At 37.6% G+C, this 26247-nt stretch overlaps 2 protein-coding genes across 3 annotated transcripts; one reads left to right on the forward strand and one right to left on the reverse strand.

Moving 5' to 3' along the window:
* Positions 1-4235: 4235 nt before the first annotated feature.
* Positions 4236-15894, forward strand: LOC147538850 (Protein kinase superfamily protein). Of its 2 annotated transcripts, XM_086640231.1 has the most exons (14): positions 4236-4404; positions 4452-4701; positions 4872-5021; positions 5415-5585; positions 6252-6395; positions 8261-8366; positions 8564-8712; positions 8826-8951; positions 9179-9322; positions 10343-10430; positions 11390-11763; positions 12222-12542; positions 13106-13339; positions 15548-15894. In XM_086640231.1, the coding sequence occupies exons 2-14, from the start codon at positions 4498-4500 to the stop codon at positions 15683-15685; spliced, it is 2349 nt and encodes a 782-aa protein (XP_086496357.1). In that variant the 5' UTR covers positions 4236-4404; positions 4452-4497; the 3' UTR covers positions 15686-15894. The 2 variants fall into 2 exon arrangements, with proteins under 2 accessions (XP_086496357.1, XP_086496356.1); XM_086640230.1 differs by having other exon boundaries at positions 4236-4701.
* Positions 15895-17276: 1382 nt separating this feature from the next.
* Positions 17277-25102, reverse strand: LOC147538851 (uncharacterized). The gene is made up of 4 exons (XM_086640227.1): positions 24961-25102; positions 23767-24187; positions 20532-23636; positions 17277-17840 (listed from the first exon to the last, which is right to left on the reverse strand). Exons 3-4 carry the CDS (start codon positions 23476-23478, stop codon positions 17431-17433), a joined length of 3357 nt encoding a protein of 1118 aa, XP_086496353.1. The 5' UTR covers positions 23479-23636; positions 23767-24187; positions 24961-25102; the 3' UTR covers positions 17277-17430.
* Positions 25103-26247: the final 1145 nt, after the last annotated feature.

The raw sequence follows: 26247 nt of genomic DNA on the forward strand, positions 1-26247 counted from the left end.
TGATCTTCTTATGGAGCTGGGAAACTATCTGATGCATATCAACTACATAACCATTTAAGTACTATTGATGAAGTTAAGAGTTGGGATATTGTTGATGATGATCCTATCAAACACTAATGAAGATGTATTTTTTAGGTTTATAATTACTGCCATGAGAAATAAGAAAAGGGTATGCCTGAAAAAGATGAGGAACTACTTATGATAGTCATGCTTGATAGTCACTTTCTTTTGACTAATTATTTTGAAACCATTAATTTGTATGCATTTGTTTTCAGTTAAGCAACTGCTTGTGATAGTCATGCTTGATATCTGAAGGATGTTGGTTTATAAATGAAATAAGTAGTCTTGGTGCATCCATCTTGTTCTTGGAGCAGGTAAAACTTGAGGGTCAATGGATGTTGTTAGTTTGTTTAAACCAATGCTTGCTAGCGGGCAACTAAGATGTTGAAGATTTTCTGAAATGCTGACAGAGATGCATGAGAGAAACTAAAGTTTTAAGGAATTTTTTAAAGGCACTCGAAAAAATTTCCACAACCAACCGAACACTAGAACTTGAATTTCATATAGAAAAGAAAGTCCTTTTCTTTCCCATCAGAAAGGTTGATTTTCTTAATCAACGTTTTCTCACGTATCAAACGGACCCTTACTTTCCTATGAAAAAATAAAGTAAAAGAAAGAAACCAGACTCCAAGCAAGAAGAGGGTGAAAAAGAAAGAAGAAGATGAAAAAGTAAAGTAAAAAAGTAGTCATAAAGTAGTCTGAATTCTGAAAAAGTTGTTTGAAAAAAGTAAAGTCTAAAAAAGTAGTCATAAATCAAGACCCAACTACTTAAGTACATTGTACTTCCTACTAGCTTATTTCTTTTTGTATGAAGAAAGAAGAGGACGAATAAGACTTATACTAAGAGGGAATCTGACTTATTTAAAGTTTCTATAGTTCTATTAAGTATTAACAAAAGAAATTCACGAAGAATAAGTAGAATTAAGAAGATGAAGATTGAAGAAGAAAGTAGAAATCCATAAGACATTAAAGATATCAGGAAGAAACCACATTCTTACTCTTAAAAAGATAGAACTATATTCAAGAAGAAATCAGGAAGGAAAAGATGAAGAACAAAAAAACATAAAGAGTTAATTCCTATTTGGCCCCCTACTTTGTGACCAGCTTCTTTTATGACCTCATATTTTCTGTAAATTCAAATATGACACCTTTTTTTATGTAAATGTCTTAACTACCCTTCCTTTAAATATTTTTTCAAAATAAAATTATAAATAAAACATTAATTCCATCTCATTTCCCTATCCACCACACGTGTCTCTCCACGTCACCTCTCTCTCTCTCTCTCTCCACCGCACCTCTCTTCCCAACTCACCTTCTCCGACGAAAGTGGCCGGTCGAAAAATTTTCCGGCCGGCGACCTTCAAAAAAAAAAATTCTCTCATATCTCTCTCTAAACACTCCGGCGAAGGAGGTTTCCCTTCGTCGGAGTCGGTGTGTTCTTGAACAGACCGACTCCGGCGAAGGGAAACCCCCTTCGCCGGAGTGTTTAGAGAGAGAGATATGAGAGAAAAAATTTTTTTGAAGGTCGCCGGAGAAAGTAATGGTGAGTTTGAGAGAGAAAGGTGAGTTGGGAAGAGAGGTGAGGTGGAGAGAGAGAGAGGTGACGTGGAGAGACATGTGTGGTGGATAGGGAAATGAGGTGGAATTAATGTTTTATTTATAATTTTATTTTGAAAAAATATTTAATGGAAGGGTAGTTAAGACATTTACATCAAAAAAGGGGGTTATATTTAAATTTACAGAAAATATGGTGCTATAAAGGGACGCGGTCACAAAATAGGGGGCTAAATAGGAATTAACTCAAACATAAAATCACCTTAGTAAGTAGGATTCAAGAAAAACTTTAATCTTCTCTTCTTCTTCTTTTGTAAATTTTTCCTCTATAAATCAAAAGTTATAGTGAGAAAAACTTTTTTTTATAACTAGTTTCCATTTTCTTAATCTTAATGAAAATTTTAGTTTAGGACTTCAAAATCCTAAGATTTCGGACCTAATACAAATCAAAATCATAAAATCTTATATTTTTTTCGCCTAAATCAGAATCGTGGGATTCAGAGTGAATCCCATGATTCAAGATTTCAGTATAGTCTGAGCCTTGAATCCTTCGGTTTTGCCTTAGATCCGATTTTCTCCTGAAGCATATCGATTTAGGGCCAATCTTGGTATAAGCTTTGTTAAGCTTGGTCAGTGTGATCCGCAAACATTCTTCAGGTACTGTTCTTCTTCGGGACCAACAACATAGTGGCCAACCAATCGGGGTAGTATACTTCTCTGATTACTTTCGAGCCCAGAAGCTTTCCTACTTATTTGAAAATCTCTAATTTTTTTCCGTATCGAAGTTCTATTTTTTCTATTTCACCGGTCGGTGGGAGGTCACATATGCTTCTATGCTTGGTACCTCCTTTATGTTGAAGGAAAAGATATGGTGATAACTCTTAAGAACCCCCACCAACTCTTACCTCTCTACTTTAGTTAATGTATTGTCCATATAAGTGACCTCTGCCTCTGAGGTCCCGATCTGCACTAACACCAGTACGTCCTGTGAGACAACTCACTCCACCGTCTATTCTGCTTTGGCTTACGCTAGGTCCGTATAAGGCTCACTCATCTCCTCTTCATATGTCACAATAGAATCGGTCGCACCCATTGCAATTACATCCTCAACAGTGTGGGTTTGGCTCAACTTCAGCCATGTGAACTTTTGGTGATTGTCTTGCATCTCCAGGGGCGAGGCTTCAACATTGAGGTACTTTAATGCCGCCAACAAGACCATGTAGTTCTGAGTCCTTCGGCAACCCTCGATTTCTTACTCGGCGCTTTGACGCCCCTCCGTTTTTCTAGATGAGTCGTTTCTCCGTCTCTGGTCATGGTGTCAGTGGGTTCGAGTGTTTCAAATATCTCAAGGATTTGTTGGATTCATGAGGACGAATATATGGGGTTATTGATGTAACAACCCCTTCCTCTAGCTTCAAAGTGATGATACTCGATAAGTGGCTTTCAAAAGATCGTCCAGAAAATTTATTCATTCTAGTTAATGTTACCCCGTGTCGTTAGCGACAATGTGTGTGTGTGTGTGTGGAGGGGGGGGGGTACCTGCAAAGACACTTCGATCCTCAAGTCAATTCAGTGTTGCGGGCTCAAAAGTCAAGTAATCAAATGGTAAAGATCAAATCCCTTTTCAGGGCAAATTTGTGTTGTTTATATATGTTTGCATGACAGTGGTGAAGCATGAAATTAAAGGAGGCCATGTGGCAGGATCATTGATAGAATATTTTTTATCACAAAAGATATAATCGTATCTTGAGATAAGGTAAGCAGATATTTGACGTTATCTTGTCTTTGCGCAACCAACGTTTCTTTCAGGCAAAACATAGCTCAAGGTGTCAAACATACTTTTGCAAACCTCCCGTTCCAAGACTTAGATTGCAGAGCTTACTTGAATCCACCCTTCTATTGGGCTTTAAGTCATGACAGAGTTATAGGTGTCATACAAGACGCAACATCTCATGTCAAGGGTTAGGTGACATTTCTTTCTGGTCCACCTCTCTGTTGGCTTAGTCAAGCTCTCACTCGTGCATGTTCATGGATCCGACACGTGCCACCCATGTCAATCAATTGACTTGTTTGACTAGTCAAGGTTGATCAATATTTTTTTTTTTTTGTTGAAAAGGTTGATCAATATTTGGCTCAACAAAAACGACTTGGTGACATTGCATCACAATTTATGCCTTGAGAGGACGCGTTATCAGTAGTGTCACTTTAGGCATGGATACATTTGGGTGACAAGATTGAAGCCCAAAAAGGGGAATGAAAATGTGATACATTTGGGTGACAAGATTGAAGCCCAAAAAGGGGAATGAAAATGTTAATGGTAACGGACTTCCAACAAAAAAGAAGAAAAATGGACCATGTGATCATTGTAAGTAAACTAGGGCCCATTTGGAAATAACCTTAACTTAATAGTGTTTATACGAGAGAGTCCTTAAAAATGGGTAGGAGAAACTAGAAAGAGAGAAGAAAAAGGAAGCTTTTCTTTTGTTTTTTTTTTTTTTTTGTTGAAAGGAAGCTTTTCTTTTGTTGAAAGAAGAAAAATGAAGGTGCGGTAGTAGAAAAGACCACGCGTTGGAGGCCGCACCACTGCTTATCTATCTATCAATCTGTGTTGTTCCAAGAATGGGAAGTGAGACGCGAACAAACTTTGGGGTTTCCTTTTCAGTTAACTGTAGAAATACTCAACTGGGAGTCTGGGAGTGGGAGGACAACAAATTTACCCGTCTCTCTCTCTCTCTCTCTCTCTCTCTCTCTCTCTCTCTCTCTCTATTTCACACACTCATCAGTGTTTCTGTTCAAATTAAAGCTCAGAAAAAGAAACCGAAGAGAGTTATATTCAGCAATTATTTGTAATTAGGGCGTATAATAATAATTAATCGATCATCAATGGAAGTGGTAGTAGCTGGGTGCTGCGGAATTGAACCACTCCAACTCCTGCGTCGTACCTCATTACCATTTCAGACTAGTTCCTTTTCCTCCAGAACCAGAAGAAGGGTTAACCGCCTTGTTGTGGCGGTCGCTACTGAGACTAATCCACCACCACTACCAGAGAAGAAGAAGAAGAATGTTGTCAATGGAATCAATAACACGGTACTACCAACAACTTAACTTTTTTCCTTGAAATTTGAATTTGTTTTGTTTAATCCCCCACCACCACCACCACCACCACCACCACCAGCAATAACGATAGTTATTAATTGCTCCAAAAACTGATTTTAGGCAGTTGGTTGTGAGTTCTAATGATTTCTTTTCTTTGTCAGAGAATGGGCAACGTTTCTCAGGAGATAAAAAGAGTGAGAGCGCAGATGGAAGAAAATGAGCAAGTGGCGATATTAATGAGGGGTCTTAGGGGGCAGAACTTAAGGGATTCTGAGTTCGCCGATGAAAATATTCAGCTCCGCCTTGTTGAGGTTTGCTTCTCTCATTCCAAAAAGTTTATTTGGTCCTGGTTTACTGTGTGATTATACAGTTACCTGTAGTTAATCTTTTCTACATCACAAATTCTAGCATGCCATTTGCATCTGTACTTGGGTTCATGTGAACTAGCCAACTAGATAAAGATATTTGACAAAGAAAGAAAGGAGACACACAATGAGATGATTTCATCACCCAGATGTAAAGTAAACCAAGTGAAGCCGCATCAGTATAGTAGCATTTGATTTCCTTGGATTTTGACTAGATGATTTGGGCATATGGTTGGTGGAAACGGTCCAATATTCGTACTTCAGTCATGTGAACCAGACAACTACAAATGCAATTCTATTAGTTCATTATGAGTTACAACTTATAACCTGTTCTTTCAGGTTGATGAAAGCTGCGACTCGTTGCCTTTAGTATATGATCCTGATATCATCAGTTCATACTGGGGAAAACGGCCACGTTCTGTTGCAACACGTGTCATCCAATTATCATCTGTCGCTGGTGGTTTTCTTTCTCGCCTTGCATGGGATGTGATAAACAAGAAGGTCAAAGAGGTAATTCTTTAATGAGATAATGAGCTAAAACTACATCTTTCTATGCTTTCGTTTACAATTGGGAGACCTTAATGACGTAATATATACAAAAGCTTTTGTACTTCCCCTTTAACATATTTTTTTTTTGAAAATTTGAATGAATATATTAGATGCGACTTGTTACGTAATCCAAGCCTCCCAACTTACTACCATATCTATGTAAGGTATGTTCCCCTTTGACATATGAATCCAAAAATTTCAAAAAGAAAATTTCTCTCATGAGATACTTTTCGAATCCATGCCTGTTATATTAACATGGTCTTGGACGTTAGCAATAATACAAGAAAAGAAAAAGTATGCACACGTTCCGTCCTAAATGGGGCAAAACTAGAAGCATGAAGTTTCAAATTTTCTTATATAACTATTTATGATTGTCCCGTATTTGCAGTTTTATTTATCAGTGTACCGAGATTTACTGTTCGATAATGAACCTGAATAAATTGTTGGTGTTGTTTTTATCTTCATCTAAACAAATTCATTCATGTGGGAAACAATTTTAGTCTCTTTGTGCTTCTGACAAAATCTTGTTTCAGATTTTCAACTTATCTCTGTTGCACATGAGATGTGTGATGGTCATGGATATGGTGACTCACGATTCATTACATGCTTTCTGTTTTTTTCCATTAGAATGAAGTTGCACGAGCTATTGAATTGCGTGATATTGTGACATCTTTGGGTCCAGCATATATAAAACTTGGGCAAGCACTCAGCATCAGACCAGATATTTTGTCACCTGCAGCAATGACTGAGCTGCAAAAGCTTTGTGATAAGGTAAAGTTACGTTCTTACTATTTTTTCTGGAAGGACTTTCCTCCTTTTCCCTCCACATTGCTCACAGTTTTACTAAGTAAAAGCTTGAAGACGTTAATGCATGGGATTTATATCATACTAGCCGATGTCTAAAAGAGCGTTTTTACTCGTTGATGCGGTTTCCCTTGACAAAGCAAAGCGGTGCCTTGAGGCGGTATAAAGGCGTAGCTTGAATTTTATATATTTGAAATTAAATAATCTTAGCATAAGAATTATAAATAACATAGTTTACTACCATTAGTATAAAACTTTATCCTAAACCATATAAGATACGCAATCAAAATCGAAAGACTAAAAACTAAGACTTAATATCTTTTGTCACAATCAATGTCTTCCTGCCAAACTTCATAAAACCGTCAACCTAAGATGTTTCAATCTTCACCACTTTAATCATCCGAAGAAACGTTATTATTATCTCATCTCTCGGTCATCCTCTTCATCAGATATTATAGCTACCCATTATTCTTCTTCATTTACCAGATTCATCGAATTTGTCGTGGGAGCGGGGGGCCTTTCCATTTCTTCTTCCTACTAAAAGATGGTATACAAAATCAACCAATTAGTTATTAAATATAACTGGATTAATGACTACAAAGAAGTACCACATCAACTAACAAATTTGTTATTAGCTGTAGCCCTTCTCCCGATTTTACTTGATTACCTGCTTCCCCCACCTCCACCACTTTCCGTTCCGTTTTTGGGCTACTTCTTCATCAGATTCTACCACCTCAGTCTCAAGAGTATTCATATCTTGCTCATTGAAATCCTTTTCCCAATCAGTTGAAGTTGGCTCTGCTATTGTACTTCTACTACTACCTACTTCAGTTGGATTGCTTCCATTTCCTTTTATTTCTTCCTCTTGTCCAAATTCAGTAGGATTTCCTACAAGCAATTCATCATCACTTTGGATGTCATCCACAATTGATGTGTCTTGTACATTATTTTGCAGATCAGTAAGATACACTCTATAAAGTAATTCGAGTTGACTATAGTATAGGTTGGATGTTTCCCTTAGCAGTAAGCAGCAGATCTCCCGTTATTTTGGGAAATCTGGTGGCCCCGTGTGAATTCTTTCAAGGCAAGGGGCGGCCTGATTTGTTCGGTAGATCTGGTCGAGGTGGTTTTTGTTTTACCAGTGCGCAGGTGGTCTAAGTTTCCATAACCACGTTTTTCTGGCCCCTGTGAGCATATTTTCTTAAAAGTATTTACAATGCCGCAAGGACCCCAACCTCTACGAAGTCAGGCAACACTCCTAAAGTTGCAAAAAGAAAAAGCAAACAAAACCCGTGACAAGGGACCAAATTATATCACTGGGTCCCAAGCAACTGGGAACTCGTACAAGGATAAAAAATTATCCCTCTCGTTGGTCCTTGACCAAAGCAAAGGATTCCTTTGAATCAAGTAAATGATCGAGTTTATGGACACTGTTCTACCTTTGAATATCAGTTAGTTACACGAAATCCAAATGCTCCAAAAAAACACTTCCAAAGAGGTCTGCCCTTTAAGGGCAGTTTGAATAACTCAGATTGCAGTAAAGTGTCCGTGATCGATCGAGGAAGAGCCCTCCAAAAAAAATTCATTTTTTTCATCATATATTCGATTACTTTTTGATGGCTGTTTTTCAGTATAACTGTAACCACATTGATTGTTGCTGTTTTCTTTTACTGTTCAACATTGATTCTTTCTAGTACTCATGATTGAAATCCTGGGTTCCCCAATGCATATTACATAGATTATGTTTAATCGTTACATGTAAACTTAGTGGGTGTGGTTGCAGCTTGTTTGTTCTGTATTATCAGCTGATAGAATTCTCTACAATAATATAGGTTCCTTCGTTTCCAGATGATTTAGCTATGTCTCTTATTGAAGAGGAGCTTGGCCAGCCTTGGCAGAACGTCTATTCTGAACTATCATCATCTCCAATCGCTGCTGGTAATCCAGAAAATCCCTTTCTTCTACTTGATTCCACTGATCTTTTTAAGTTGCTTTGGTGGTGTGTATTGCACAGTTATATTGGTTTGGTTTCATTTCTAGTTCCTCAAGTTCGCAGGCAGTGTAGCTTTACAATTTTATGATACAAAATACAATTATTGTTCTTGGTTTTAGTAATCTTAGTTCTTTGCACACAGCATCTCTTGGTCAGGTATATAAGGGCCGGCTTAAAGAAAATGGCGATCTAGTGGCTGTTAAAGTACAGCGGCCGTTTGTTCTTGAGACTGTTACAGTCGATTTATTCATCATAAGGAACTTGGGGTTGGTTCTTCGTAAGTTCCCTCAGGTAAATACTGTTGTATCTTCTTTTCAATTTCACGACATTAAATACCAATGAATCTTAATTGAAAAGTTGTGGCCCAACAGTAGTTTTTCCCAAACTGATTCACAAATTTACAGATCTCAGTCGATGTTGTTGGACTGGTAGATGAATGGGCTGCTCGTTTCTTTGAGGAACTCGATTACATTAATGAGGGTGAAAATGGCACATTGTTTGCTGAAATGATGAGAAAGGATCTTCCTCAGGTTAGCTTCATAACCTTTTTGGTGCCATCTAATGTGGGTGAAAATGGCACATTTTCTTGTCTTAATATTTTACACCATTGCTTATCTTGAATAATGGAAAGATTTCTCCGTCGTAGTTACTTAAATATAGTATGCCAAAGCAGCACCTGTTACTCTTGTAAGTTCATATCATATATGATATATCACGTGTGATTTTGTAACTTTTTTATTTGGGTATGATCCTGTAGGTTGTTGTGCCTAAAACATACACGAAATATACCTCAAGAAGAGTTCTCACAACAGGATGGGTAGAGGGAGAAAAACTGTCACAAAGTACTGAAAGCGATGTTGGGGAGCTGGTGAATGTTGGAGTGATTTGCTACTTGAAACAGGTAGAGTGTTCCATAATTTTATAGATGTCTCAATATATCATCCAAATATGCACATATGCAGAAACGCTATACGCATATATTGTTCAGAGTCTTAACTTATGTCACATGCTTCATCTTCTAAGGTCTTCCTATCCATAGGCAGAAATATGTTTCATCGTCTACTTACGATGTATAAATTATATATACATTTCTAAGTGGTTTGATTCTCTAACTTGCGTCTGTATTAACATCTTTTAACTCCAATGCAAAAACGTTAGATGGTGTAGGTTCTCTAATTCACTTGATATTTCTTTTGCTGGAAAATGTGTAGTAATTAAACCAATAAAATGTTATAAACTCAATAAATGTCAGTGTAACTAGGAAAAGACTACGGAGAGGCTAGGCAAGCTAATAAGCCTCATACTAGAACTTTTAATCTCATCTCAATTCCCCTCTCCTCTCTCTAAATTCAGACTCTTCGTTTTCTCTTTAACTGTCCTCTTACTCGCTTTGGAAAGGAGAAAAGTATATTTATGAAAGATGATGGAGAATAGAGTTGGGCCGAGCGTCCTTTGGGAATGTTGTATGCTTCTATTTATTTAAACTTTAGAGCATAGGTTGTTACATTTCATCCCAAGTAAAAAGATGTTAGTTATCAGGTGAAAATACTTACTCCCTCACATTTGTGTGTCCTATTTTGAAAACTCAACTTTTTAGGGGAACATCATTAATTTGTGTAAACACATTAAAAGCAAAACAGTTTTTCGAATTTTATGCTTATTAACTTTTGTGCAACACAAGAGTAAAAATTTGCCATTATACTTGTAGTAATAGATGTTGTTGCAAAGAGTAAAAAAGCTTATACTCTACTTTTAGAAATAGGACTTTGAAAATTGACAAACCAAAAAAGAAATGAGTATTTTCTTAGTTAATGTATCTTGATTAATTATATATTTTCGTTTTTAAAGTAAAGACTTTATATATAACTTAAGTATTTTTCATCATATAAATACCTTTCTCACCAGTGTTGTTCCTGCACAGTTACTTGATACAGGTTTTTTTCATGCTGATCCACATCCTGGGAACTTGATCCGAACTCCAGATGGGAAGCTGGCTATCCTTGACTTCGGTAACTATCCACTCTTGTCTCTTGAGGGGATGTGGTAAATGGTTCACTTGTAAATAGGTTTAACAGTGATGTACCTGCACTGGTTCAAAGTCAATGTAGCTCTGTGGAAGACGAAGTTCGTACTCTATATTACGTTTAACAGCTAAAAACTAAAAACATGAAAAATAAGCTTAAAAGGATATAAAGAATCACAAAGATATTGATAATCAGTAACTTGTTATTTTCATTGATCATCGATGTTTGAATAGTAAGTTATTTATAGGCCCCATGAACACTTACCATGTGTAGTAACTCTAGTTCTTATACTGTTATACACCTTGATTTCAGCTTCTCTTACATAATTAAAATTACTATGCTTATAACCTAATAAACTCTCGTAGATCAAACTGCTAGGCTTCTTCCATGTGGCATTTAATTGCTCCTTTGGGTCAAGGGTTTTCTGCATCAACCTCCCCTTCTGATGTAGCCTGTAGGCACCAAAAGCTAAATAGGTAATCTAACCAAGAAATAAATGAAACTAGAATGCAATCAAATAAATAAGGAGATAAATAACCAGTTCGTTCTAGATTATGAAGAACTACAACTTAAGCCCATATATATAAGCGTCAGACTTCAGGGACTACTCGGCTTAAGAAACTAACAACTAGTTGCTGAACAAGCTTGCTAAGGGAGAAGATCCTTTTCTTTTGTAAATGGCTTTGGAACGATATTTAGAAAGTCTAATTTGGTTGCTTAACTGATCTTAATAATATTCGGGTCATCGAATTAGGCCTAAAATGATTTAAAGTTTCAAGTGGCATCACGTCTTTGGAAGTTGAGCTTCTGAAAATCGGCGTACATTACAGTTGTTGTACCACTGCTCTTTCTGCGATTTGTTGAAAGCGTTACAGAAAATTAATTTGCCATCTAGCATTTAGGACTGAACTGAATGTTCTAATGCATGTTTACTGCTGCTACAGGTCTTGTGACAAAATTAACTGATGATCAAAAATACGGGATGATTGAAGCAATTGCTCATCTAATTCACAGGGATTATGGAGCTATTGTGAAGGACTTTGTTAAGCTTGGTTTCATCCCAGACGGGGTTAATTTGGAACCTATCTTACCTGTTTTGGCTAAGGTTTTTGACCAGGCTCTTGAAGGTGGCGGAGCAAAAAATCTCAACTTTCAGGAATTGGCAGCAGACTTAGCTCAAATAACGTTTGACTATCCATTTAGAATACCCCCTTACTTTGCCTTGATAATCAGGGCAATAGGCGTACTGGAAGGTATAGCTTTAGTGGGAGACCCTGAATTTGCCATCGTAGATGAAGCCTACCCTTATATTGCACAGGTAGTGAAAGGATCTTGTGTCTTTTTTACATCCCTTCAGTTATTTGCTTTCAAAGTTACTTGGATTTTGAAGTGACCAAGACAATCTTTTAAAAATGATGATAACCCATGTGATTTAGTATGTTGTGCAACAATAACAGATCATGAGTAGAAATTTAACATGATCTCTGGATTACCAAGAAAAGTTTTGTTTGAACAGGGAATCTGTTAGTAATATTTTTTTCAGTTTGACCCCTTGAACATAAAGTAAACATGTGAATGGCGTCAATGCGAAGTTTCTTACCTATTTTTAGCCTGAAAGGTTTTAACTCCTACTTTCTTCGACTACCACTGATATATGGTGTTGCTTTTAATTCATTATAGATGTAAATGTTCCTAATTCCACTGTTTTAATATTTTTCACCGAGTCCAAGCTAGATTTCTCATTTTCGGTCTTGTTGCTTTCCTTCTCCAATCCAGAGACTCCTAACAGATGAATCTCCACGACTGAGAAATGCGTTACGTTACACGATATATGGAAAAACTGGAGTTTTTGACGCTGAAAGATTTATTGATGTCATGCAAGCTTTCGAGAATTTCATAACTGCTGCTAAGAGTGGCGGTGGTGGGGAACTGAATGGGGGTATGGCTGAACTTGGCTCTCTCCAAACTCAAGATTATCTTCTCCCTGGATTTTCTTCAAATGTATATCAGCGGGAACAACCAGTTGAAACAAGAGCAGCTTTAGCTTTTCTGCTATCCGAGAAGGGAAACTTTTTTCGGGACTTCCTTCTAGATGAGGTACTTATACAAAGCTCTATTTGCATAGATTCATAATAGCATCCTAGTTATATCAGTATACTACTTCGGTCGCTTCCAGACTAAAGAAGTAAAAAGTACCGGGCTTGATATCTGGGGTAGCTGAACGGCATTAATGAACTGCAAACTTATTGAAATCTCCATTTCTTGGTTATATCTGAATCTTCAATATAAAAAATCCTATGACGCGAAGTCCCATGTTTGCTTGGTATTTCCTTCTACTGCTACACCTTGGATATGTATAATAGAGATTAAATCATTGGAGTAGGACTGTAGGAGTATTATAGAGGCTAAATCTTTATCTTGTCATGGTATAATCATTAATTGAGATAACATAATGACATAACACAGTTGTATAAGTTCATGCGTACCATTCACTTTAACAATTTTCAGTAATATATATTCATTCAAAGTTTCAAAAAAAAACTTGGATATGTATAATACCTGTGGAAGTGGTAGTATGGATCCCAAAAGAATCCTGTTCATGTGAATGTGAATATTCTTATATATAAAAACATAAACTGTTACCTTTGGCATTGTATCAGATAGTGAAGGGTATTGATGCTGTTTCAAGGGAACAAATGGTACAGATAATGGCAGCCCTAGGTGTCAGAAATTCATTCTCAGTTATGAACAGTATGGTTCCTTCTCTTGGGCGTCTGAGGCCTGCAGTTCTTTTACCTACTATCACAGAGGAAGACAGAATTATACTGAACAATGTCCAGAAAGTTGTTGGGTTCTTAACTGCTGGAAAATCAAACTCAAGGACGACTGGTCAGGTACGATTAGTCTTTTATAATAATTTCTGTCCATTATATATGTTAAGTAGGAGAAGGGATAGTTTTGGTGAGGAATTAAATAGACTATTAGAGTCTCTAGTAGCTTGACTATGTGTGGGGTTTATATATTTGTGACGGAAGGTGCGCAAAAAGATCTTTAACAGACCCTTTATCTTGCCCTTAATATATGGTGTATGAACCACTTGACCATAATGTTCATCCAGTGAATCTCAAATTAAGGATATGAAAGATTTGCAATGTCAACTACCCAGATAAGCCAGGAGAGCTATCAGATATATCTGTACCAAATATAGAGTATGTGGCGAAAACCCATGTAGCAAAAGAGCACCTGACTGCTTCATATGGCCACCCCGCTGGTACTAAGAAGCACTCTCTTTGTCTTGTTTCACCAAAACCCAACTACCACACATTTGTCTGGTTTAAGCCTTATGGGTATCCGATGGCCAGAAATCTTGTATATCCTTTGACCTTTGGTACTACAGGAAACACCCAATCTCGGAGTGCATACTTATGATGCTTTTAAATAAATAGTTTCTTCCCCATTGAACCATCAAAACTATACCAATACTACCTGAATAGAAGTCGTGAACCTAGGCCAGCAACTACAAATGAGTCAAACCAATTTCGCCGAACCTAGGAAAGAAGGTTCCGGAAGGTCCTTTCAACCAAGGGATAAAATTTCGGTCTCGGTGGAAATTCCGGTCAGTCCCTAAATGGAAACGTTTCGTAGAAATATTCCGGTGAGTGTAGAAATTTTACAAATCCATGAAAATGATATAAAGACGATGCAATTGTATATAACAAGATTATTAAACCATAATGAAGCATAAAAATGATGTACATAACGGATTAACAGAATCTATTAGTTGAGGAGTGATTGAGAATTACACAGTTATGTCTGAGAGTAAATTGAATAACTTCTTGAAAATAACACCCAAAAGATAACATTTTTACTGATAATAGTTAACAAGCTCTGTTAGTTTGAGAAGGTATTGCCAATTTAGGCAGTTATGTCAGGTGGTGAATTATTCAAATAGATTTTAAAAACATTAAGAACATAACATAAAAAATCAAGAGATATATCTATGAGAAATGAAGAAGAATTTGAAGATGAAAAAGATGAAAGAACAGAGACGTCTTTAGTTTTAGTTTCTCCGGACTTTTTGCTAGATTTCCATTATGTCGGCGGAAATTTCTAACAATTTCGGTCGAAATTTCCATGGAAACTATGCAGGAAATAGTTAAGTGTGATTTCATGCACCTAATCTAAATATAGGAATGTTTCCTTGCTTTCAACCAAAGGGCTCGACATATACTCCAGGGTGCAGAAAAAATACTTGTAGGTATTGAGGCATACGTTGCTTTGTGAGCTCAGGCAGAACTTGAAAAAAATCGTTCTTTTGATTTGCTTAAGGGATTGAGACTTGGTCTTTTGTTTGCTAGGTTCTTGCCATTTTTTAGCGTTGTAGCCAGGTAGCGAAACTATGGTTGTTTTTTTGAGTGATGTACTTTTACCTTTTCCAGATTGATTTACAACTTCTGTATCAAGGTACACCGCCTTGAAGCTTAATATGGCTTTTCTCAAATATTAGCTAAGATCCTTGATGAGTCCATCACAATAAAAAAACACAACCCACACACAGATTTATGATGCGAAAATAGGCTTGTCAGATGCACAACTGTTGCAGTTGCTGCATTCTGAGAAAGAAGTTTTGATGAAGGCCTTGACAAGGCTGGAACTGCTGCAACTGTCGTGGACTTATGTACCACATGTCTTAGCTGTGTAGGCAACTAGGCCGTTAGGTCTAAGAATTGGTCGGCGAATCGACCAGAGAATCTGTTAGGAGGTACACTAGGCTGTACTTGTCCTTTCTGGCCAACATGAATCGGCATTATACAAGATGCCACCCTTTGGCTGGGTTTCAAGTTGGGACATCCCTCCCAGGTTCCCAATTGTCTCATAAATGATCAGAATTCTACATTCTTCTTTAGAAGCTTTATCAAATTAGTGTTATCTTCTAGTTAATTACTTAAAGAACTATTTCTCTTTTTGAAACTTCTTTCTCAAATTTTTAACATTTATTGAATGATTTATTGTGTAAAATAAATTCACCAAGTTTACTGTGAATCTTTTTTTCATCTTCTCGTCTGACCGGTTTGTGGTTAACTTTGTGTTGAAACTGGCAGGACATGAACATTACTCAAGTTGTTGAAGAGCTTCTTCCTGTACTGCCTGGTATCTCCGGGCGAGTACTTCCTGAGATACTGAGTCGATTATCTTCACGTGTGCTAGCACGCTTCATTCGGGACTCGTTCTTGTTCTAAAATCATGTACAGTATTCTTTCTATTTGCTAGCCCCAAGAAAATGAATTTCTGAATATGATGGGCCAAAAAGAGGATACGCTCCCACCTCAACCTTTATTATATGTATATGTTGTATTGTTATATACAAGCCAAAATTAGGACTCTTGTACAGAATACAGATCACTAATTTGGAATGTAATTAGATTTTCATATCTGATTCAAATCAAAAGGCGAATGCGATTTAATATACTTTACTTTCTATTTCCATGAATAAAGGGTTTATTCAACTATCCAGTATTGGTTAGGAGTTTAACTTTTCTTGGTGTGGTGGGGTTGTTCGATCTTCAGAGCTACATCAGCAGGTACCGATCCTGTTTCCTGCCTGGTGTACCCGTGGAACTATTGCAGGTCTTACAAAATGTATATCTGAGTTCAGATATCATAGTAAAAGTCCAATTTCTTGAACCCCCTCTGTACTGGTCTTAATAGCTTGCTGGTGACCAAAATGAGTCTTTATTTGCCAGTTCATGTTTATTATTTGAACTCATAGGAATATACGAGTACAATAGAATCGTACTTAATACATCATTTGGCTTGGATGCAATATAACAATGATAGGCCATCTTTTTCAGATTCCGTTATAACACTGTTAACTAGTCATCACCTCTTTCTCATCCAACTCATCGCCTCTCTCTGCCACCTCATCTTCTCGCCACCTCATCATCTTCACCGGCGAAGGTCGCCGGCCGACATTAAATTTTTTTTTTAAACTCTCATCTCTCTCTAAAAAAAATTTAAAATTTCTCTTTCATCTCTCTCTCTAAATACTCCGGCGAAGGGAAACCTTTTGCCAGAGTTGTCTGTTCGTTGGACAGATCTGTTCAGTCTGTTCCACGAACATACCTACTCCGGCGAAGGGTTTCCCTTCGCCGGAGTAGTTAGAGAGAGAGAGAGAGGAGAGATAAATTAAAACTTTTTTTTATTTGAGAGAGAGTAGAGTTAAAAAAAAAATTAATGTTTGAAGGTCGCCGGTGAAGATGATGAGTTGGCGAGAAGATGAGGTGGTAGAGAGAGGCGATGAGTTGGATGAGAGAGAGGTAATGACTAGTTAACGATGTTATAACGGAAACTAAAAAAGGAGGTCATCTGGGTATTTTTTGATAAAGTAGGGACTAGGCAGGAAGCTGGTCACAAAGTTGGAGGCTATTTGGGAAATAACCCTATATATATTTTTGTAATTGACATGAATTGTCTTAAAGACACCCGAACATCCTGAAGGGCATGCATATTGCACTACAAACTATTGTTTGGACCCTACTAAGGTGGAATTAGTAGATCATGGATTTCACCTCCACCGAAGTTCTCTTATATCAAGTTATTGAGCGCATCAAGCTATTGGGCGTTAGCATCATTTAGAATGACATCCCATACTACTTCATGCGTCACGGCATCTTTCTATATCTGTCTTGCTATTTTTCCATCCATTTCATTAGGTTCATTTTTCTTTGCTCAAGACAGACATCTCTTTTACCTCCTAGGTTGTCTGAAAACTTATCCAGAACCATAAAAAAAAAAACGTTTGTTTCATAATTTCACAACTGATTAAAGAACTTTCAGAAGAAAATATCGTTGTATTACTCACAATCTTACATAGTTTTCCTATCATTTGAAAAAGATACAGAATTGTTCGCAGAAAAGAATTGAAATGTGTTTTATACAGGGTTATCAATAGACAAAGAATTGGAGAGGAAAAAAATAAATACAGTCATGACGGGGTAGTCTCTTCGTCATCATTGCAATTTCTTTGAGAAAGATCATCATCATCTTCATGAATTTGAGATGCAGCAAAATATCTCTCTTTATCAGACTCAATCAACATTAATACAACTTCGCGCATTGATGGACGGTCAAGGGGAGACATACTTGTGCAGAGTAAAGCGATCTTGAAGACAATGATCATATGATCAATGACAGATACTTCTTCTAAGTTAAGTCGCACATCAAGTATCCTAGACGTCAAAGAATTGACATGAATATAGTTTCTCACATATGTAGCAAGGTCGCCTCCATCATCGAGTGGTTGTATGGGCATTTTTCCAGTCAGCAACTCCAATAACACAACTCCGTAGCTATATATGTCGCATTTCTCTGTAACCTTCATAGTGTAGGCATACTCTACAAAAACAGAAGAGGACATATGTTTAGTTATACCACATAAAAAATTATATACAGGTGCCACTTCATATAATGCAGCATTTCACTCAAAGACTTCGTAGGCTCATTCATTGATAAGTCAACTCTTTTCCATATAAACAAAAAATACGACAAAGAAAAGAGAAGCAGCTTCTGAGTCTTAATAACACACTCTATATCAGTAAATACTGTGAGGTTCATTTAAATTTGTGAAAAGACAGTCTTCCAGTCCTTCAACTAGAACATAATAAACCTTTAAACAACCTGCAAACTGCTGAAAACAAGAAATTATGATCCATCTCAGTTGTTATCTCAAACAATTAGGTTGTGTTTAAAATCACCTATTTCCATGGAAATAAGGTATATCCATTGTTTGATACATAACTATGTTATCTCCTCTCTCTCTTTTCTATTTTAGCTCACTTTCTCTTTTTAACTCATACCTATGTTTCAGAACATGGTTAAAAGGGTCATAACTTTCCTAAAAGATGATAGTAGAGAAACTGCAAGTAATACTACTCCCTTGCTATTACATATAATTTTGCTTTTTCGGCCACTCACATATATATGAAATATCTTTTTAAGATGAATAATTTGTGTTTCTATTCATTTTTAAAACGAAATATTATCTATATTGTTCCACGGAATAACAAATAATAACCAAACAACTACACGATTAATTCCACATGATATGTTCCATGGAAGACTTTTCGGGAAATAAACTCTTACCATGGAAATATTTCTTTATTATCACATACAACCTTGGGTATTGTTCGCCTTTTCTTTAAGTCAAGTCTGAATTAACTCGAGTCAGGTATTAGATTGTTAGTTGACTGATATTTACAAATTGATTCGAGTTGATTTGTGAGTCCTTTTTTTATTCAGATGAGTCAGAAAAGTCAGATTCAAACAATGAGAAAAAACAAGCAACACCTTAATTTATACTACACTAGTAAGGCTAATTAAATAGAGAAACCTAACGAGACTAGGAAATAGAGATAAACAATAAAAAGTAGGAAAGAGAGATGCTCTCCTAATAAACACTCGTCCGGGGTGGAAATAACATGAGGCTAGAACACATCAAGACGCTCTTCCAATTCTAACCGAATTCAGTGGATTAGGAAGAACAAATGTAGTACCACTAATAACTTACAGCCTTAAAAACTATAATCTGAGATGGTAGGATATGGACTCGAGTAAGCGTTTTTTACCTTATGACAGAACGGTCTGGTATGGTACTCACACCAATATGGGTTTATTTTCTGTTTTAGGAAGATGTGTCTTCTGTCGTAGGTAATGGGAAAGGAATTAACTTTTCGATTGATGTTGGTGTGTCGCAACGTCACTGAAGGAGTTGTTCCCTAGGTTGTTTGCTTTCTCTATGTAGACAGAAGTGAATGTTAGGAAATGCTATTCTTTTGGTGAAGGTGAAGTTATTAGGTCTCCACATCTAGGAGTCTCAATGGTTGGAAGCTAAAGGAGAAGTCAAATTGTTAGGCATGTCAGATAGGGTTTTTATTTCCTTAGAGGAGTATAGTACAGTTTTAAGCATGGCTTATTTCAATCAAGGAGTTGCTTACCGAGGTCAGTTATTCCGTGACAGTTACTTTATATAGCATTTCAACTATAAGAAAACATTTAAAAAATCAAACAAAAACATAATCCTCGTTTTCTCTTTTCTTACAAGTGATCTTACTCATCACATAGACCCGTTCTCGACCTGCTAACTGTTGGTCCCCAAAAATGACTCTGAAGTTAATTACTCCTAGAATTTCTTCGAATAGAATTACCCTTGAGCTTGATATGACATTAGTTCTTTAATCTTTATCATTACTCACTACTCACTTTGTTGAGTTCTTTTAGTATGTTTTACAGCTAGACATGTTGAACATTACACTGTTTTTTCTTGAATTTGGAATTCCTTCCCAAACCTCGCTTTATGGGCAAATTGGAAGAATCGTAACAAAGCAATTTTCAAGAATACAGAAGTAGATATCGAAGCAACCAGCTTTAACACTCAGGTAGCCCTGTATCACTGGAGCAAACAACTTGTGCGGGCAAAAAACTGTACATTTTTACATTTCTCGATTTCTTGGAAGCTATCATACACACATTGTAATTTCTTGAGTTTCTTTTTTGCAGACTCTTGCTTAGGGCCACCTTTCATAGGTCACCAAGTATTTATACAGTTCATTTTCTCTTCAATTAAGTTAAATTATAAAAAAAGCATCACTTAAGTTCAAATGGGTTTATTTAGAAGATGTAACAGGATTGAAAAAATACAACTTCATTTCTAATAAGAAGAAACGAAACATAAAAAGTATTGGTGCAAATAAAATAATAACTGATACCAAAAGATAAATAAATTTGATGGTTTTGAAATTTACCTCTTAGGCATATATTTCAAGGATTCCGAATTAGTTTTTAAACTTGTTTATCTAATGTATACCCGAGACTTTTAACTAATCACACTGGGTCTGGGATATGGTTTACTGCTTTGATTGAAAGTTGAAACTTTTTAAGTCTTCAGAGTCAGTCTTACAACTGCTCTTAGGTTCCCTCTTTGACTTGAGGTTATATTAAATGGCATTGGGAAGAATGAATAAAACATTTGCATCTTAATAGGAAAAACAGTCAACACAATAAATAACAAGGAAGATACATAAAACTCACCAGGGGCAATATATCCGTATGATCCAGCAACAGCTGACATTGATTTGGTATGCGGCATATCAATCACCTTTGCCAATCCAAAATCACCAACACGCGGTTCAAAATTTTTGTTAAGTAGGATGTTATTGGACTTTATATCTCGGTGAATAATTTGAGGCTTGCAGTCGTGATGTAAATAACATAAGCCCTGAGCAGCCCCAAGGGCAATCCGGAACCGCGTAGGCCAGTCCAAGATACAAGAATCTCCATGTAGTAATTCACCCAGGCTACCCCTTGACATATACTCATAAAGAAGTAAGTTTGAGCCCTGGTGGTAGCAGAAACCATAGAGTTTCACAATATTACGATGCCTGACTTTTCCAAGAGTTAATATCTCTGCATGAAAGCTATTCTCGACGGTGTTACCCTCTCTGTTAGAAGCTAACCTCTTAACAGCAATTACCTGTCCAGACTGCATAACTGCTCTGTAGACTGTTCCACAGGCTCCCCTTCCAATCACAAAACTGTCATCAAAGTTGTTTGTGGCTTCAACCAAATCTTGGAAGCTGAACGCTTTCCTGGATGGAAAATATATGTCTGAGACTGAAGAAGATTTATCTTGCAATGGTGAAAGGATCTCAACAGGACGCCGTCTCATTGAATATAGTATTACTCCAATTAAAATAAGTGATACCCCACTTATAGCAGCAGCAGTTACTGCAACAATTTTACCAAGTGGAGTACCAGATGTTTGCCAAGTTGGTGTAACAGGCTCGGGAGATGGAGATCCACCACCACATGCGTAAAGAAGCCCGCCACAAAGCCCTCTATTTCCGGTAAAACTGCTGATAGCCATGTTCTGAAACAATGCAATGGAAGGTAAAGGACCCACGAGGTCATTGTACGAGACATTGAACTCCAATAAACTTGATAAGTTACTGAATGTTTGTGGAATGCCACCCGTCAAATGATTATTGTTTAGGAGGAAGACTTCCAGCAGAATGAGATTTCCTAGTTGAGGTGGTATTTCCCCGGACAGGTTATTGTAGCTCAGATTTAGTCCGATCTGTAAGCTGGAAAGTGCACCAAACTGTGGAGGTATTGGACCAGAAAATCTATTGCCACCCATCTGCAACTCAGTCAAGCGAGAGAGGTTCCCCAAGGTTGCTGGTATATTTCCTGAAAGCTTGTTATCTGAAAGCTTGAGTAGCTCCAACTGGTCAAGAGTTCCAAGCTCAGAAGGTAAAGCGTCAACAAAGCTGTTCTTGCTGAGATCAAGTCGTTGAATCATCCTGCATTTAAAGATATCTGGTGGTATTCTTCCGAAGAACATATTACTAGAGACATTAAATATTACCAATTGGGACAGAGAACCAATTTCTCTTGGCAACTGGGATGAGAAGAAATTGCCAGATATACGAAGCCTCTGCAATGATCTACAGTTCCCAATCTCTGGAGGAATAGGACCACTGAACTTGTTATCGTCTAGTTCAATGGTGGATAGATTCACGAGTTTGCACAGATTGGAAGGAAAGCTACCTGTGAGGCTGTTATCGTATAGAATAAGCTGTACTAAAGATTTGCACTTTGTTAACTCAGTAGGTATATTTCCAGATAATGTGTTTGATCCGAGGTTCAACAAAATCAGATTAGAATTTTTACAAAGATGACGAGGTATTTGTCCAGTAAGATAATTTTCCGAGAAATCGACCACCCAAAGTGGACTATACTCTCCTAGCCGCTGCGGAATGCTACCAATCAGTGAGTTGTTAAAGAGCTGAAACTGGAGGAGTTCAGTCATATACTGAAATCCGGATGGAATAGTCCCAGTGAGGTAGTTGATTGATAGATCAAGCTTAGTTAGATTCTTCAAGCTGCATAATTCTTCTGGGATAACACCCGTGAGCTGATTCTGAAAAAGGTAGAGTAAGCGTAAACCTTTTATCTTACTGAACTCCACAGGTATCTCTCCTGTTAAAAAGTTCTCCGAGAAGTCAATTTCTTTTGCAAGAGAGAGATTTCCAAGCTCCTTCGGTATTGTCCCATTAAAACCATTCCTATAAAGGTATAACTTCTTCAGATACTGGAGGTTCCCGATCTCCTTAGGTATTTCACCCACAAGTTTATTGTCATAAAGAGCCAAAGTTTCAAGTGTTGTACAGTTCGAAAGCTCCTGCGGAATGGTTCCAGAGAACCCATTACCCCAAAGAAGTACTTCCTTCAAGTTCTTGAGAATTCCTAGCTCTTTGGGTATTTGCCCTCCTAAACCATTTTGGGCGAGACCTAACATATTCAAACTCTCACAACCACTTATTTCTGTCGGTAAGCTTCCAGAAATCGAATTCTGCCCTGCCCGGAAAATTCTAAGTTTCTTCAAGTTACCAAGTGAAGCGGGCAAATATCCGGTAAGATTGTTCGTGTACAAAACCAACTCGGTGATGGAAGAGAGATTACCTATCTCCTTTGGTAGAGACCCGGATATTTTGTTATTGCAAATATTTAGTTCATTTAGACGAGAAAGCTTACCCAACTCAATGGGTATTTCGCCTTGAAATCGATTGTTCTGCAAATAAAGAAACTCTAGCATAGAACAGTTTCCAATATCTTTGGGTATACTTCCGGATAAGTCGTTGTAAGATAAATCGAGGTAAGTAAGGTAAAGTAGAGTACCGATAACGGGTGAAAGGATACCAGAGAGGTTCATAGAGTTTAGGTCTAAAGACCAAATGTTGTACGTATCCGTCGTGCAATTAACACCTACCCATCCACAGGGTGTTACATCACTAGAGTACCAATTGTCGAGACGATTAAGTTTATCATGTAGTAAAGATTTTAGTTGCAAGAGGTATTTACCCTCCTCATTTAATCCTTCACAACAAGTAATCAATAGAGTACAAACTACTAACATCACAAAAACATCTATAAAATTTCCTATGACTCTCTTCTCCAGTTTTAAACTTGAAACCATTCTGAAATGCACAAATATAACTCCAAATTTGGTTGTTCTACTTACCAAATCATGGTTCCAAAGAAGACAGAGAACTGAAAATTCTGATTTAAACCAAAAATTAGATAATCAAACTTCTTGAAACTCATCTTGAACTGATGCCCTTCTTTCCTCTGTCTCTGAATAAAAAAAATTATAATATTAGGGGATCAGAAAACAAATTTCACAAAGAAATCAAGTCTCATGAGAATGGAATCTGTAAAATCCCATGAATTTAACTTTTTTATAAACAAGTTTAAGTTTAGATACCTCTTTCCAGTTCATGAAGATCTGAAATTAGGATAAATGGGAAGGTCAACCATATAAAATTTCTTATGATAAGAGAAGAGAGAAAGTAGGAGAGTAGTGTGATAAAATGAGACCCTTTTTTCCTCTTATATTCTGGTTATAAGATCTTCTCCCTTTTCTTCTTTCTTCTTCTTTCTTGTTCAAGTCTGTATCATGCCAAATTCCCCCACGCCCCTAGCCTGCTACTTTTAACGCCGTCTCTCTCTCTCTCTCTCTCTCTCTCCTCAACTCATAATACAGTTTTCCACTAGCTAAGAGAAAAAAGTCCAAATCACACGCTACCAGTTAAACCTAACCACGTCTTCCCTCTCTCTCTCTCTCTCTCTCTCTGTTTTCAGCATGGTTAGGGGTGGGACTCGGACCTCCATAACAATACTCACACCTAGGGGTGGGAATTTTGCCCATGAGCCCGAACCCGCACACGGGCACCCGAGCCCAACGAGGACCATGGACGCCCGCGCCCGTCTCGGGCACAACCCGCCCAGCCCGCCAAATTTTGGTGGGTGGGCATGGGTTAAAACCTCTACCCGCCTACACGCCCATGCCCGCACCCACTTAACCTCACCCAATGATAACCAACCAAATTACATCAACTTTATGGGTTGATGAATCCCAGTTGTCTATGTTGCTAGGTTTAGTTGAGATGGTAAACAATATGTTTAAGGGCAATCACACGAACCCAATACATTGCTTTGCAATGACCCAAACGAATTCCTAGTAGAATACTGAAGTAGTCTTTGACTTTGAGGAAACAAAGAGTGGGATAAGTTTATATTATATCTCATGAGAATTCTTCATTAGTTTTCAATGTGAGATTAAATTCCTAAAAGGAACAACACAAATAACGTCTAGTTTTAATCTCACGTTGTCTCTTTAGAATCAGGAAAGGAGTTTGCAGATTCTATAAAAAAAAAAGGAAAAAGTGATATTTTTTTCAAGTGATGAGATTACCCGCTACCCGCCCGCCCATACCCGAATTACCCGAGCTTCTTAATGGGCTTGGGCGGGTAATGGGCAAGGCGAATTTCAGAATTGCCCGCCCAATTAACCCGCTTACCCTAATAGCCATTGAAATTTTGTGCCCGACCCGCCCAGCCCGATGCTTCAAGTGCCCATGGACGCCCATACCCGCCCAATTCCCATCCCTACTCACACCCCCACCCTTGTGAGGAAATAAGAAAATGTTGCTCTCATTGTCTCTTTTCTCTCTCCTCTCTGCCCACCTTCTCTCCAACAACTTTGACTCTTTTCCACTCTCCATCCTCAGTGTTGAGGGCAATTTTGGTACTTACTAAGATCTTTTGGTTATAACCTAAAAACTATTTTATTTTAGGGTTATTCCCAAATAGCCCCCAACTTTATGATCAGTTTCTTGCCTAGCTCCCTACTTTATAAAAAATACCCAGATGGCCCCCTGTTTGAGTTACCGTTATAACACCGTTAACTAGTCATCACCTCTCTCTCCTCTATCTCATCACCTCTCTCTGCCACCTCATCTTCTCGTCACCTCATCATCTTCATCGACCAAGGTCGTCGGCCGGTCAATTTTCCGGCTGGAGACCTTCAAACATTAAAAAAAAAAATTCACCTCTCCTCTCTCTCTAAATACTCCGGCGAAGGGGAAACCCTTCGCCAGAGATCTGTTCGAGCAGAACTTCAAAGTCTGTTCGAAACAAACCTTCAAGGTATGTCCGAGCAGATTTCGGGCGAGGAGGTTATCCCTTCGCCGGAGTATTTAATTAGAGAGAGAGAGAGGAGAGAGGCAATTAAAAAAAATTGTTTAGAGAGAGAGGAGAGATGAATTTTTTTTTTATGTTTCAAAGTCGTCACCCGGAAAAATGACCCGCCGGCGACCTTGGCCGGTGAAGATGATGAGGTGGCGAGAAGATGAGGTGGCAGAGAGAGGTGATGACTAGTTAATGATGTTATAACGATAACTCAAAAAGGGAGTCCTCTGGGTATTTTTGATAAAGTAGGGGGCTAGGCAGGAAGCTGGTCATAAAGTTGGGGGCTATTTGAGAAATATTTTAAAGTAAAAAAATTTGAATTTAGATAGAATTCCTAACTCATATGATAAAATTCTTAGGTAGTCTGTAATTACAAAGTTGGTAAGAGCTATTTACAAATATTCTTTATTAACATAGCTACGCATTAGTGTTTACAGATATGTTCCAACTAAAAAACTCTAAATCTGGAAACAAACAGCGGGCCACTTTTTGATCGACTTATCCGACGAAACTCTTCGACGACCTTGTCCTAAAACACTCTCCTTCCTCTTCCAGTCTGTATCTTTTTTTTTCTTTATTTCCCTCTTCTTCTTCTCTCACCCCCTCACCATCTTGTGTCTCTATGGATTGGTTCCCTTCATATGAGGTTTTCAAACCAAGGTTTTCTTCGTCCCTAGACAAAGGAACCTAGATTAGGGTTCCTTAATTTGCCTGG

This window comes from Eschscholzia californica, unplaced genomic scaffold, assembly GCF_041429995.1.
Source record: "Eschscholzia californica isolate CP2 unplaced genomic scaffold, dmEscCali1.0.p SCAF_5, whole genome shotgun sequence".
Taxonomy (NCBI): domain Eukaryota; kingdom Viridiplantae; phylum Streptophyta; class Magnoliopsida; order Ranunculales; family Papaveraceae; genus Eschscholzia; species Eschscholzia californica.